This window comes from Dendroctonus ponderosae, unplaced genomic scaffold, assembly GCF_020466585.1.
Source record: "Dendroctonus ponderosae isolate FM_Combo_2020 unplaced genomic scaffold, Dpon_F_20191213v2 Dpon_F_20191213_5, whole genome shotgun sequence".
Lineage (NCBI taxonomy): Eukaryota > Metazoa > Arthropoda > Insecta > Coleoptera > Curculionidae > Dendroctonus > Dendroctonus ponderosae.
In genome coordinates, this window is record NW_026018715.1 from 13109277 (window position 1) to 13124395 (window position 15119).

The window sequence follows — 15119 nt, forward strand, 5'->3', positions numbered from 1 at the left end:
TTTTTTGGGATTTTTTGTTTTGTTCCGTTTTGAACGCCTGATACTCGCATCTTGCTGAGCAAAGTTAACTCGAGATGTTTTCGAAAGTTCATCAAGTTGACTCGACTGTTTCCCTAACCGAAGCATTCGAATGCTTTCATTCGATTCTTCCCATCAGCAAACTAACCAGCTTTAGACATGAACAAATTAAGCTAATCTAAAAAGCAATGCTTTGATCACCAAACTGCTATTTGCTCTTTGATTCGAATGGTTTTGTGTCCTTATTTCCGGTTTTTAACCAATTGGGATGTCGGGAGGATTCAAGATTGGTCGATCGTCTCGGTCTTTATTGCATTGTTCAGTGTATTGCTATTTTTTCTGTTATCTCAGGTAATAAAGCACCATTTGCTTTGATTTGACTACCTACTCTGTATCGAATGAATTTACTCTTAACAAAATGAACTCGAGCAGTTTTCGCCCGTTAATCGGGTTAACTCGACTCTTCCCTTAATCGAACCATTCGAACGATTTCGATTCGAGTCGACTCGTCCCATCAGCAACCTCAAACGCTTTAAATTTGCGAAAATTAGACTCATTGAGTAATCAATAGAAGTGAAATAATCTCAGCTCAGTTTCCGATGAGGTAACGTATTGACTGGAACAATTCCTCTCGATTAGCGTAACGTATAGAGAGGTCCAGTCAATTACCGTCAATCCTGCACATCCATATACCTCTATCCAGATTGTGAGCCGGGAACGCGAGCAGACGGGGAACGGGGAATCTATTTCTGGCAGCTACTTTTAAGGATTGCGCGAAATCAACACTCGGGCATCCCGAACTTACTTAAGTAGGCCGTTGGCCAATTATTCTTCAGTCGCGGGTGTTTCTGAGAGAGCAAACATCAACGATCATGGTAAGTACAACCGAAAACTTCTGGATACTCCTATGCGGAGGCTTTGTGCTATGACAGTGCTATCGTCTGCGACAACTCAAGTGCCTTTGGTGGAATATTTGGTGCCTTTTTCGTGATTGAGTGATAGAGTATGAGTGTGGCTTTGGTTATCTTCTGAGAGAGTGTAAGAATTTTTCCACTTTTCCACAAGTTGCTATTATTGCAAACTATTTTTCTTTAATTGATGCATGGTTGGAGTCAATGGAAGTTGTGGGGTGTTTTTTGCGTTAAATACTCCCACTGTGCCTGGATTATTTCATGCCTCAATTCCGTGCTGAAAGGTTTGAAAATATATCCTGAATGCTGGACGAAAATAGCCGCTTCGCTGGTAATTCCTGGCAGCGCTCCATATTCTATAAATATCCAGGAGTAACTCAATCGTGGACCTCGTCAAAGGGAGCTATTTTTAAACTGTTTATGTGGGGCAAAAATGGGTCGAACTGGTTATGTGAATTTGAGGGGCGCCGCAGGCAAACTTGGACAAATGACGAAGGAACTAAAGTACCGAATTGCAATCATTGCAGGCGGACAAGGAGAAGAAGGTTAAGAAGAAGAAGAAGGAAGACGCAGGTGAAGCGCCTGCTGCCGCCCCAGCTCCTGCAGCTGAAACCCGCACCTCATCCAAGAGCTCCTCGAAGAGGGCGAAACGTTCCGGATCCAATGTCTTCTCCATGTTCTCGCAGGTTGGCTTTAGTGCATTTTTTCGCTGAGCCTCCATCTACCCAGAATTTTTCCTCCTGCAGAGCCAAGTGGCAGAGTTCAAGGAAGCCTTCCAGCTGATGGACCATGACAAAGATGGCATCATCAGCAAGGAAGACTTGAGGGCCACCTTCGACGCTGTTGGTAAAATCGCCAGCGAGAAGGAACTGGACGAGATGGTTCGCGAAGCACCTGGACCAATCAATCTCACGCAGTTGTTGGGCCTTTTCGGTTCTCGTATGGCTGATTCTGGTGGTTCGGACGATGACGATGTTGTCGCCGCTGCCTTCAGGTCTTTCGACGAAAACGGAACCATCGACAGCGAAAAGTAAGCCGATTTCACCCGAACAACCCTTGTCTGTAAACCATGGAGAAAGTAAAATAATATACTTATATTTTATATTTTTACTTACTCTATGCTGTAAACTAACTGCTTTGCTCTTGCAGGTTCAGGCACGCCCTTATGACCTGGGGTGACAAGTTCTCAGCCAAAGAAGTCGACGATGCATTCGATGCTATCGATATCGACGACAACGGCAGAATCGACACTCAAGGAGTCATCACTCTCCTCACTGCCGCCGCTGAGGAAGAGGGAGAGGGCGAAGCCGCCTAAACACTTTCATCACTCAAAGACACTTTGCCACTGAAAACCCGCGAACGGCTGTCACGTGACACTAAAGGAGCTCATCATTAAGATCTTTTTTTTTTGGTGTGAGATGTGCACAACTTGCTATGGGTCGCCCCCTACATCGCAGCGATCAGTTTAATTTTAAAATAAATTTACTTTCTTAATAAACAATTACATTTCCTGTATGCGTTTCTTTTAGGAGCATTCGTTCGCCCATACCATTATTTAGATCGCCGCAATTGAAGTTTCCAAGTAAATCAAGCGGAGATGAATCGGGAAAGCGAGCAGGCCTGGACCTGGACCCAATATTCATTTCAATTCAACCGCTAGGAAATATGAAGAGGTTCTACGATGAAATTATTGTTTGGAGGCACGTTGTCTGCTCGAATGTTCATATTTCTTACACAGAAACCTTAAGGCAATGATATTCGTATTAGCTTTGTTCAAATACTATACATTCGCTTTCCACTGTCCAAGAACTTGAACTAATTTGTTTTTAAAACATTGTTGGTTGATTTGCGTACAATTCAAAATTCACTGAAGAAATTGTTTTTCTAAACAAACCTTCTAACTCGTAAAATTTTCGAGATTCTACGAGTTCGTAAAAAGAGCTTTTTTCCTCCTGCGAAATATGCCTCTGAACTAAAGAGTTTCGAACTTTTAGACCGTTGGTCAATTGGATTCCAACGTTTCGCGGCCACGCATGGCCACCGTCTTCAACAGTATGCAAACTCTACAATCCTGAGCATCTCTGAGTATCGCAACCGCCAGGAAGAAACTCACCAGTTCCAAGCAATACGAGAGCCAAACTCCTTTGATAAAACTTGGAAATTATCCAAAAACTCAGTGTTTAGAATCTATAATTGGTAAATAGGCGCATGAATTCATCAAAATACCATTAGAAGTTATTTGCTTAATGAGTTGGCAGGCAATAAAGGAATGTTGACCAGGATTCAATAACATTCCAGCTTGGAAGGCATGAACACTGTACTACTTACGCTGGAGTTTGTTGCCATAATCCTACGTGTTTGTTAGGATTGCTAGATTAACGTTTACACTTTTAAATAAACACTTTGAAATGTTCCATGTTGTGAATAGTGTTTATCTTCATCACGTTCATGAATGTTGTGTTTTCTCTGGATAAATGATAACGAAGAAATTGCAGTTGTATACTTGAGATGATCCTGCTTGAGGTCAACTTAAGGGCCGGAATCAATGGAGGGAAAATTAATAAAAAAATGAAATGTTTGCTTCAAAGTGTTCAAGCTGCGTTTCATCTTCTGCCAATTTGCCATTTTTTTATATTGCCAATGAAAGTTTCGCAATCTCTGCGAATGTTGAAGCGGAGCCTCACCACTTACTAATGAAGATGGCGGATACGCAAAAAGTTCTTCTTCTAGATGAATTATTGTCGCAAAATGAAAAATCTGTGGAAGAAATAAGGTGAACTAGTTTTGAGTAAAGTTAACAATTACAAAGAAAACATTATTGCACAGTATATACATTCAAAAACAGTTTAATTTGTGAATTTGAAAAATAAAGTCCAATTGCAAAGTTGCTCTATTGCTGCTAAATTTGTTAAATTATGTGCAAAGGTCGTTTGTGAAAACACACTTTAGTCAGGTTTTTAAAGATAAGCCTTAGAGCTGTATTTTTTGCATTTTAATAATTTAATAAAACAGTAGTGAATAACGAAAAGCGTGTACTTTTCTAGTGTAATTTTCCATAAATCCGCCATTAGAAACTGAAAAACGCATTTTTCATAGAAACACAATTTTAAAATGTTACAAATTCTTGTATAGAAATTAGTAATAACGTCTAGATACCATTTCCTGAATTAATCTCTCGAAACAAGCATAAACGGAAAAATCGAAATATTTTGTATTTTATTTCATTAAAACTTGAACATCCAGTATAATATTAAAAGTTTTCATTCTACCTTTCGATCGCTAGTTTTTCCTATCTTCGTCAATGGCGTTTAATAAAAAAGATCCTGAATATGAAAATGTAGAAGGAATTTAAAAGTGGAACAAAAATTCTAAGAAACTCACTTTGCCTTTAGCAGACTTGTTCGTTTGCTCGTTTTGTCGTTGTTTTTTTATCATTTTTCCACCATTTTTTTATAATTTTTTTTGGTATAAAAACGGGGGTTGATGAGTGCAGTTTTCAACAGGTTTTCGAAAGTGTTGAAAATGGGCGATTTTACATAACTAATGAACCTTCTAAGTCAGAATGTATATTTTTTCGATTATTTTTTCCACTTCCTCAATTCACTAGTTGGCCCTTTTTTCCGTTCCAAATTTGTTACATTTTTTGGAAACGTTTTACTTCTGCAGTTGCACTTGCGTAAGTAAGCAAAATACTACACAGAAACTCTAAAAATATCGAAAGTGAGAGCGACTTAAAGACAAAAAAAAAATCAAACTAAAAAAAGTCACATGCGTTTTCCATTGCAAGCCAGACCCATTTGAGGTAAAAATGTATTAAAACTTTTGAAAACTCAGGTAAATGTACAGCTTTATGCATTTCTTGTTATTGAAACTCAATCACCCCGTATAATATTGAAAGTTTCGGTTCTACTTCTACTACGTCTACAAAAGCACAAGAAACTAACTTTGCGTTTGAAAAACTGGTTTCTTTGTTTTTAATTTTATTTATTTATAATTTATAACTTTCATAATTTCTAGGTACACACAACAACAAACATTGAAAAAATTTAAGAAACACATGGGCAATGACGAGAATACGTACAAAGTATTTCATTTAGAGGAATCCCTGTCGAAGGCTGAGCAAATCATGAGAGAAAAATTGTGAAAAAGAGGCATTTGAAAGCCGGTTGAACAAGTTTTTAGCAAAGTTAGTAATGAAGTGTAAGTATGGCGTTCCAGAAAGTGTTAAAAATGGGCGAGTTTACATGAAACATTAACGTCCTAAGTTAGATTTTATATTTTCTCGATTAATTCTTCCACTTATTTTTTTTTTGTTTCTAAATTTGCTACATTCTGTGGAAACGTATTGCTTCTGAAATTGCACTTGAGCAAATTGTGACTTAAATGATAAACAGATTATGAAGAAAAATAAGGACAAGAAACTAAAAATATTGAACAAAATGAGCGGTTTAAAAAAAAAAATGTTGACAAACTGAAATTAAATCACATGCGTTTTCCATTGCGAGCAAGACATAAAAATATCATAAAAAATAAAAAAGTGAGTTACAATTATTACAAAAGACAACTTTTTGAATACTTATTGAACCTGTTTAGGTAATCTGAAAACTTTCAATTCAACTTTTCCATATAATTTTTTTGTTTAGCGCAGAGCGTTGCTGATGGGACACCCAGTATATGAAGACATTTGATTGAAAAGAAGAGAAATCAATATAATTTTTTCCTCAAATTAACTTCTCTGAACATTGGATGTTGGCCAAATCAAACCGTTGGTAACGTCATCATATTTCTCCTTATTCCTCGTTCCCTGTTTTCCCTCAGTCATCGACTTGGACTCTATATTTTCCGCTGATTTTTCCAAGAAAGTGCTCCCAAGGCATCGGCCCCGTCAACAGCCCATTGGTTTCAATGTAGCCGAGTGGCACCAAATTTCGAAATACATTCGGTTTGTGATTCAGTTTATTTAGTTTCCGCCGCACGTCTGGACGAACAAAATTGTTTTGATGCGTTCTAAAAATAAAAGGTGTTTGATAAAGTATTTTCGAAGAAATCGGAGTGTCACCTCGCTTCCAAATGGCCTCTAATAGTGTGGCAAACACCCCATTGCCCAGCGAAGGCAGCAGAAGGGTGGCGTTTGCCTACCAAAATCACACCAGGTCGGTGGACAATTCGTCCATTAAATCAAGCGCTCCATCGCAGCGCTATGGAAGAAGGGCCTCCGTTTTCCTGCTGGAACATTTATCCGAGGTGAAACACGCTGGCTTGGGAATAGGGGAGAAATGCAACGTGTGGATGTACAGCAAGATCAAATTTCTGAGCAAGAAGTGGTTCACTCACTGTTTCCTGGTCATTGTGATGATCCTCTACACAGTCGGTGGCGCCGTGATATTTTTAACAGTGGAAGGTAAATATTTACGCTCTCGGTTAAACAAAATCGGTTTTATTAAAACCCTAAAATCAAACTATAATTAATTGTTGTTGTCGATGACGTGCTTCAGCGACGGCGTGACGTCATTTTGCGTCATCTCACCTACTAAAAGACCGAATTAATCACAAAATCAAGTGGTGTTATAATAACCAAGGCGGTGCTAATTTTAGATGGGAATTTGAATGACCTGGAGATGCAGACAAGAATTGATTTCGATAGTTTTTGCCAATCTTTTCATGGCAGACTTGCATAGTTTTACAATGTCCAGCATCGGGCGCAAATATTTCAAAATATCTACCTATTAATAGAATGCGAATGATGAATGAACACTTTAATATGCTTATTTGGAAACTTCTTGAGTCAGAATCAATCCATTGCGTTCAAAAAACACGCATGTACAATTTAGATTATTTACCGAAGTTTTCATAAAGTCGATTATTTCGAAAAATATGTCTCTTAAAATTCCTGGAATTTAACAACATTTTTRTCACAAGAAAGCGAGGAAAGTAAAGTGCTCGTGGGAAAAGGGGACATTTGTGRTCTATTKTAAGCGTTTTKTGATCTTCTAAGACTTTTAGCCATCGGTGTTTTTKTTGCTATAAACTCTAACACAAGGGCGGATCYAGGGGGGGTCATGGGGGTCATGMCCCCCCCCCTTATTYAATTCTCTATCCAACGATGCCAAAAYGAATTCTCTGGCTYGAATGGTTCTTGAGAAACTTCGAAAAAAGCAGCGTCATGTTCAAGTGGATTTTGCAACTAMAAAAAAAACACGCAAATCTGAAACTTCTTGAATTCAAGCATTTTTTGARAAAACTGCCAACAATWCCCCWYCATGGTTCACTTTCTARAAAGGCCATTTATTTCTGTCTAGAATGATGTACAAATGAGCSKTCTTGCTCATTTTGCCTCCGAGAAATGAGCAAAAACGGGACRGAAAACATGAAATTTTGGCATAATCTTGCACGTAAGTGTCTGATATTCAAATTTGGCTTTCTGGGTCAAAACTACTCGAATTTCCTCACTCACGTTGTTACGACTGAATCGAGTTTTCAATTCTCTAGCCAATGATGCCAAAACAAATTCTCTGGCTCGAATGGTTCTTGAGAAACTTCTAAAAAAGCAGCGTCATGTTCAAGTGGATTTTGCAACTAAAAAAAAACCACGCAAATCTAAAACTTCTTGAATTCAAGCATTTCTTGAGAAAACTGCCAACAATTCCCCATCCATGGTTCACTTTCTAAAAAGGCCATTTATTTCTCTCTAGAATGATGTACAAAGGAGCGTTCTTGCTCATTTTGCTTCCGAGAAATGAGCAAAAACGGGACGGAAAACATGACAATTTGGCATAATCTTGCACCTAAGTGTCCGATATTCAAATTTGGCTTTCTGGGTCAAAACTACTCGAATTTCCTCACTCACGTTGTTACGACTGAATCGACTTTTCAATTCTCTATCCAACGATGTCAAAACGAATTCTGTGACTCAAATGGTTCTTGAGAAACTTCGAAAAAAGCAGCGTCATGTTCAAGTGGATTTTGCAACTAAAAAAAATCACGCAAATCTAAAACTTCTTCAATTTAAGCATTTTTTGAGAAAACTGCCAACAATTCCCCATCCATGGTTCACTTTCTAAAAAGGCTATTTATTTCTGTCTAGAATGATGTAAAAATGAGCGTTCTTGCTCATTTTGCCTCCGAGATATGAGCAAAAACGGGACGTAAACATTAAATTTAAACAATAACCTTACGCCACTCTTGCACAAAACGACGATAATTTTTCTAAATTCATAGACAACAGAAGACTGTATTTTTTCTACATAACCCCCCCTGACTTTAAAGCTGGATCCGCCTCTGCTCTAACACTTTAGATGTGCTTATGTGGGAGCTTCTTGAGTAAGAATCAATTCATTGAGCTCAAAAAACATGAATGCGCAATTCTTGTTTTTGACCGAAAATTTCATAAGAGGTGGAGATCGAGTTTTTCGAAAAATATAAAGTCCCTCTAAAACGCTTGAATTTACATGATTTTCCTCACAAAGAAACGCAGAATGCGATGCGAACATTGAAAAAGATGCTGGAAGCTTCAGATCTAAAATAAGTGATAATTTAAGTCTATTTCAAGCGATTTTTGTTCTAATATTTTTAATCATCGATATCTTCCTTGCTATAAACTCAAACGCTTTAAATATACATATTGGGGATTTTCTTAGATCGCAAAGAGTCCATTGAGCTTAAAAAACACGCATGTAAAATTTCGATTTTTAACCGAAACTTTCATAGTGTGGAGGTCGATTTTTCGAAAACTATCAAGTCTCTTGAAATTCCTGGAATTACATAATTTCCATCACAAGAAAGCGAGACAACTAAAACGCTCGCTGAAAAACACACCAGAAGCTACAAATAAAAAAAAGCGACATTTGTGGTCTATTTTAAGCGGTTTTATGATCTAAGATTTTTGACCATCGGGATCTTTCTTGTTATAAACTCTAACACTTTAAATGGGCTTATTTGGAAGCTTCTTGAGTAAGAATCAATTCATGGAGCTCAAAAAACTTGAATGAGAAATTTTGATTTTTTTCCGAAAATTATCATAAAAGATAAAATTTCCTAGAGATCGATTTTTTGGAAGAATATCAAGTTTCTCAAAATGCCTCGAATTCTACTTCGTTTTCCACACAAGAACGCGAGAAATGTGAAACACCCCAGAGCTTCAGCTGCAAAATAAGTGACATTTTTGTCCATATTTAAAGAGAATTTTGGTCGCCTACAATCAAGTTCTCAGGTCAGAAGCAATGCATTTTTGACCGAAAATTTCATGAGCAGTAGTGATAAGATTTTAGAAAAATATCCTAAAGGCACGTCTGTCTTGCACTAACACGAACAGTGAAGCCCAGCAGAGGTCATAAAATGCGTTTTCCTCAGTAAACTTTTCCAGGTCAAAACGAAACGAAACTAATTGAACGAGACATCGAACTCCAAGTCAAAGAACTGCTAAACGAGCTGCGATATAAATCCCTCAGTGTGCCTGAGCAGTTTTCCGAAAAAGAATGGTCGGGAGAAGCAGCTAGACGACTAGTGAAATTTGAACGCAAAATCACCTTGGCATTTCAGCAACATCCCTTGGTAGTTTCCCACACCAACGGTAGAGTGTGGACTATATGGAATGCTGTAGTTTACTGCTCTACGCTCTACACCACCATTGGTAAGCCTTCGCCCAACCGAACAACGTAGCATTTGCCTAATCCAATCCCTAATGGCAGGTTATGGGCACTTGTATCCTACCACATTCACTGGTAGAGTGTTAACCATAGTTTATTCCACTATTGGCATTCCATTGTTCCTGATTGCTCTTACCGACTTTGGGAAACTCTTCACCAGAGGAATCAAGTTTGTGTGGTCGTATTTCCGCACGTTTTACTACACGAGAAGTTGTCGAAGAGTCAGGAAAACTAGTCATGTGCAGGTAGGACGCACACCCACAAAACACTCTGTATATAGAGCAATTTAATTTAAATCCAGGAAATCATCAAAGGTGCTCAAGTGATGTACGAATATGCGACTTTCCGAAGAATGTCCACATGGGGAAATGAGGATGAGAAGCCCAAGCCAGAACCAGACACTCCGAAGCCTCAATCTGCGGTTGTTTTAGAGCCTCAAACCCCCGCAATTTCTTCATTTGAAATCGATGACGAATTCAACCTTCCCATCACCCTGGCGCTGATTCTACTGGTAGCGTACATGCTAATAGGAGCGGCAGTCTTCATGGTTTGGGAGAAATGGGACTTTTTCGCTTCATTCTATTTTGTCTTCATGTCCATGTCCACCATCGGGTTTGGTGATATTGTTCCTGAACAGCCCACTTATATGATCCTCTCCATTGTCTATTTGTGCTTCGGACTGGCCCTGATGACGATGTGCATCAATGTGGTCCAAGACAAGCTGAGCGACACTTTCAGTCACGCCTCTGCTAGAATCGGAGAAACCATTGGAGTTGATCTGGAGGAGGGAAGCAAAGACAGTGAGGACAAATCTAGTGATAAAAATGAGGATAAAGATGCGCAAGATGAAGCCAATTTGGTTAATGAGAATGCAAACGGACAGAGGATTCAAGTGGATGATTCGCCGTTTAACTGGTCAACTGCACAGTTGGTTAGTTAGTAGTGAAACTATGCTGCCATTTACAAGCGGAGGGCCACTGTTGGGATGGAAGGAAAGATTCTTTGATATTTTTCTGAAAAATGTGGAAAAAGTGAAAGTTTCCTTGGAACATGGTTTTCTTCTTGGCGCTGTGTTTTATTTAGGTATACATAAAGGTAGATTTTAAAAATGTTTTGTATCTGCGTTATTACTGTACAGTTTTTAGGTGTTTTAATACATGTTATCTATGTTGTTCGTTTGCCTCAAGTGCATTCAACATTTTCTTATCGGTTTTTTATTCCTGAAAAAGCACTCAACATGAGCTAAAGCTGGCTGCATTACAAGGGGTTGAAATGTGAAGAAAACTGATTTTTTTTGGAAAACTTATGCAAATTTTCAATCAATAATAAATTTCAGTATTTCATTTGTTGAGGTTATGCCTTTTGGGAAATCAAAAGTATTTTTCATCCGGCAATTATTTGCTTTTTTTTTTAGAAAAACCTTAGCAAATTTTCAGTCAATAATGAGTTTGATGATTTCATCCCTCAAAATCACACCTTAGGAAAAACAAATGTCTTTTTCACCCAGCAATTGTTAGCACGTACAAGAGGTCGAAATTTGACAAAAAGTACTTTTTTCGGAAAGCTTAAGCAAACTTTCAGTCAATAAAAAGTTAAAAAATGTCCTCGGTTAAAATCACACTTTAGAGAAATCCAATGTGTTTTTCACCCGGCAATTATTCGCTTATACAGAGGGTTGAAACCTGAAACCTAGAAGAACCTAAGCAGGTTTTCAGTCGAAAATAAGTTTGATGACTTCATGGGTTAAAATCACACCTTAGAGAACCCAAATGTGTTTCTCACCCGGCAAATATTCGCACTTTTAAACCCGTTTTTATTTGCTTAAATTAATTAAACACTTTATTTTAGCACTAGGGGATTTCTGAGAATGTCGGCTATAAAATTATCAATAGCAATAAATATGTTTAACTAGGCGTTTAAATATTTTACGTGCGAAACACAATAATTGTGAAGTACCGATGTTGGTTCTCCGGATATTTAACAACTAAATATAGTTTCCTGCTAATATCTGAATATTAAGCTATTAGCCAATTTGTGAAACTGTTTAAAATACTTTGGGTTTTGCCCATGGATGCAGACAAACAAGCAAGAAGGACAAAAACTCAAACACGTTTAGAGTAAAAATAAAGCGATGCTCCAGAAGGAAAATGTCGTCCTAAGGTTTCACTAGCACGAGTGGCGTTTATCTTCAGAAGTGGTAAAAATAAAACATCGAAATTGCCAAAGAAAAGTCAGCAACCCATCAGGGATTTTTTAAACAGTATTTGAAGACAAATATGTACATAGTTTAATGCTCTAAGCGATTTGTGAAACGTTCAACCAAGAAAGACAAATCTAAGCGACATTTTGCGTAAACAGGCGAAGAATACAGAGAAGTTCAATAAGAGGAAAGAAATGAAATAAATTTCTCCCTGAATGAGAGAAAATGCATCGGAATGAATGAAGAAGCAAAATAAGCATTAGAAGAAAAAAACGTTTTACGACGGTTGGCCTGAAGCCCGATTAACCCAAACAGCAGCAATGTCTTCCTAAAGTTTCGCTAGCACGAGTGGCTTGCAGCTTCAGAGATGGTAAAAGTAAAAAAGCCAAATTGCTGCTACACTTTTGATGGCGTTTCCAAATAAATCATCAACCCATCAGGGATTTCTAAAACAATATTTCAAGTACATAATTTAATGACTACGAGGAAAGTACTAAACAAGAGGTAATGACGACAAGATCAACGACCATGTGACTATCGATATATCATTGCGTAAATTGGCTGTTATATAATGGCTGTACGCAAATTAGTCTACAGCAATGAAATTTCGTTACAACGTCCAACAGCTAATTGATGGGATAATGTCGCAATGTGCATATTGTCGTCTTCCAAAATTGCGTTAGTTTATTATTAATCGCGTGTCACTTCAGTCACCTAAATTAATGTAAATAGTAAATTTTGTGGACAGAAAAAATGCAAAAACGATCTCACACTCGAGACCTCTCTAATTATTCGATCGAAATAATGCGTCTACAAGTTCACGTTTTCCTTGGACCATGAACCACCGGCAAAACAGCGAACTTTGTAAAAAACACAATTAATAAAACAATTAAAACAACTTGGAGGAATTGTGTCAATATTCATTTATTTTCCATCGTAACATCTCTTTGATGGCACATTGTGACATTAACATTCATCACGCAATAACTTTCTTACGTTGACTCGGCAAAGTGGAAGCAATTCATGCCCTAAAGGTGCAGTGAAAGTGCTATTTTCGTTTAAACCTGCGCTTTACATAATTTTTAACCCACTTTTTGAATTCACGTAATCGATTTTGTGTGGACTTTGTGCATAATGCGACTTTATTCATTCTGTTAACCGGATTATTAACTGTTCTGTTTGCCACTTGTTTTATTCGTGATTTAGACTTTCTACAACGATTAATTTGTCTTTTTTAAATTGTATGCAGAGGTCGTTATTAAGACAAAACATATTGGTAACCTTAATAAACCGTCAAGATAATACCAAAAAAAAAACCATTATCTTCAATCTAGTTAATTGGCTGGCATTACATATAACATGAATGTTTACTTGTATAGCTAATTTTCCTTCTTCTAAATAATTGTTATGCATAATTGCCTCAATTCACTTCAAGGAAAAATCCACGATAATTAGCATTCCGTCTCAATCGTTACTTCAAACAGGATCATCATCGCCCAGGTTTATTTGGCGAAAATTGCCATTGATTTCCCAAAGGAAATGCTTAACATCTACACGCCTTTATCCGTTACTCAGACCACCCGTATTTCTAGCCATTCACCGGGTGGTTGGGAGAACTGCAAACAGCAAGCTTTAAATAAATTTATATTAATATCCGACTGATTTGCAAACAAAATTGGATATAATTAGGCATGTAATTTTCCTTAAGGTAGCTGCGGTCTGATTAAATAACCAATCGGTAATAACTTGGGAAGCGGAAAGTAAAAGTCTATCGATATTACCAAGAAACAATGGAATCGCGATTTCTGCAAAGTCACAGCATCACCTACACGTTGCCGTTAAGTTAACAATAAATGAGTCGAATCTAGACGGTCTAGTTGGGTTTATAGAATGACATTGTTTCACTTAATCCATTATGGCACGTAGATCTGATTTTTTTCAGAAATTCCGTTCACTTCAAGCGCTAGTTTTGCTCACAAATAGAAAAACTTAATCTCATATTAACCCATGGTTCACTAGAGTATAACTGCAAGTAACTGGATACAGTAATTATTTACAGAGAGGTTCGCTTGATTAAAAATTGGTTCTTGAGTGAGTGCATGTTGTCCCTTAAAGTTGGCAATTGAAACTTTTAATTAATTAATTAATCGTTTAACACTGTTCTAGTTTAGTACCAATAATCGATCCTTATCAGTATTAAATGGGCTAATTTTTCTGCAACCAAACATTTCATCAACTTAACCATGACATATAATAACAAGCGAAAAATTCAATCTAGTTGTTTCATCATGTGACGCATTTTGAATATTAAACCGAAATAAAACATTGCCGGCCAAGTCAATGATGGGCTGAAAATGAATGTTGTTTCGCAGTTAGACGCCTTCCTTTAAAACATTATAATTTCCAACGCAAATGAAGCAGCAACTTGAAATTTTTATCTTCTATTGAGGACTTTTGAGTCCAAAAGTCCTGAAAAATTTAGTAGAATCTGATCAAATACTGATTGGCCATCCACGTCAATGCTGGGCTGAAAATGAATATTGTTAGGCCATTGCATGTCCTTATTTAAATATGTAAAAGTCCTAGCGCAACTTTCAAGTTGAAAATTTTATACTCAATAGAACGTTGCCGAATCTAAAAGTCCTCAAAACTTCAGCGAAATTAAAATAAACCCTGATTTTTGCCAATGTTGGACTAAAAAAAAATGTTTCCACACAATTGCACTTCTTTGAAAAACTCCAAACCCCAGGCATGCACCAACGTGACTATTTCCGCATCTGTAAAATGCTTTTTGCTCGGAAAGTTTGGGAACTTTCAGATTTTTTGATTTTTTTCATCCAAGACCATTCTAGGTTAAAAACGAATATTTTTACGCAATTACATGCCACTTTCAAAAAATCACAACTTTCCACTGAGGCCAAGTAGCACCGTCAAATTTTCGGATTTTATTTTCGGGAAATTTTAGGAAATTAAAATAAATATTTATTTTTGCCAGTCAAATCAATTCTATTCTTCTATCTCAAGATCCTAAAAGTTGCCGTTGAATCTAAATTAATCCTGAATTTTTTTCAGCCAAATTAATGCCGGGCTGAACATAAATATTTTAGCGCAGATACACCTTCTTTTTAAAAAATTACAACTTTCGATTCTGCCTCAGTAGAACTTCGTCGTCCTATTGAAGACTTTTCGCTCTGAACGTCCTGAAAATTTCAATAAAAATAAAATAAATTCCAATTTTGCCACCCAAATCAATGCCCGGCTGAACATAAATGTTTTCACGCAAATTACACATTCTTTACAAAAATACAACTTTTGGTTCAGGTTTAGTCGCAACTTGAAATTTTC

At 37.2% G+C, this 15119-nt stretch overlaps 2 protein-coding genes and 1 long non-coding RNA gene across 3 annotated transcripts; 2 read left to right on the forward strand and 1 right to left on the reverse strand.

Annotated features, from left to right (window-relative positions):
* The first annotated feature begins 774 nt into the window (after window positions 1–774).
* On the forward strand, window positions 775–2440 carry LOC109545548 (myosin regulatory light chain 2). Its single transcript, XM_019916312.2, has 4 exons — window positions 775–893; window positions 1457–1615; window positions 1676–1959; window positions 2079–2440. The coding sequence occupies exons 1-4, from the start codon at window positions 891–893 to the stop codon at window positions 2242–2244; spliced, it is 612 nt and encodes a 203-aa protein (XP_019771871.1). The 5' UTR covers window positions 775–890; the 3' UTR covers window positions 2245–2440.
* A 2285-nt stretch (window positions 2441–4725) lies between these two features.
* LOC125504486 lies at window positions 4726–6080 on the reverse strand. Its single transcript, XR_007281523.1, has 2 exons — window positions 5989–6080; window positions 4726–5936 (listed from the first exon to the last, which is right to left on the reverse strand). It is a non-coding gene; the product is annotated as an uncharacterized LOC125504486 (long non-coding RNA).
* Window positions 5934–10746, forward strand: LOC125504485 (TWiK family of potassium channels protein 18-like). The gene is made up of 4 exons (XM_048666556.1): window positions 5934–6330; window positions 9292–9558; window positions 9617–9819; window positions 9876–10746. The coding sequence occupies exons 1-4, from the start codon at window positions 6000–6002 to the stop codon at window positions 10512–10514; spliced, it is 1440 nt and encodes a 479-aa protein (XP_048522513.1). The 5' UTR covers window positions 5934–5999; the 3' UTR covers window positions 10515–10746.
* The last annotated feature ends 4373 nt before the right edge of the window (window positions 10747–15119 follow it).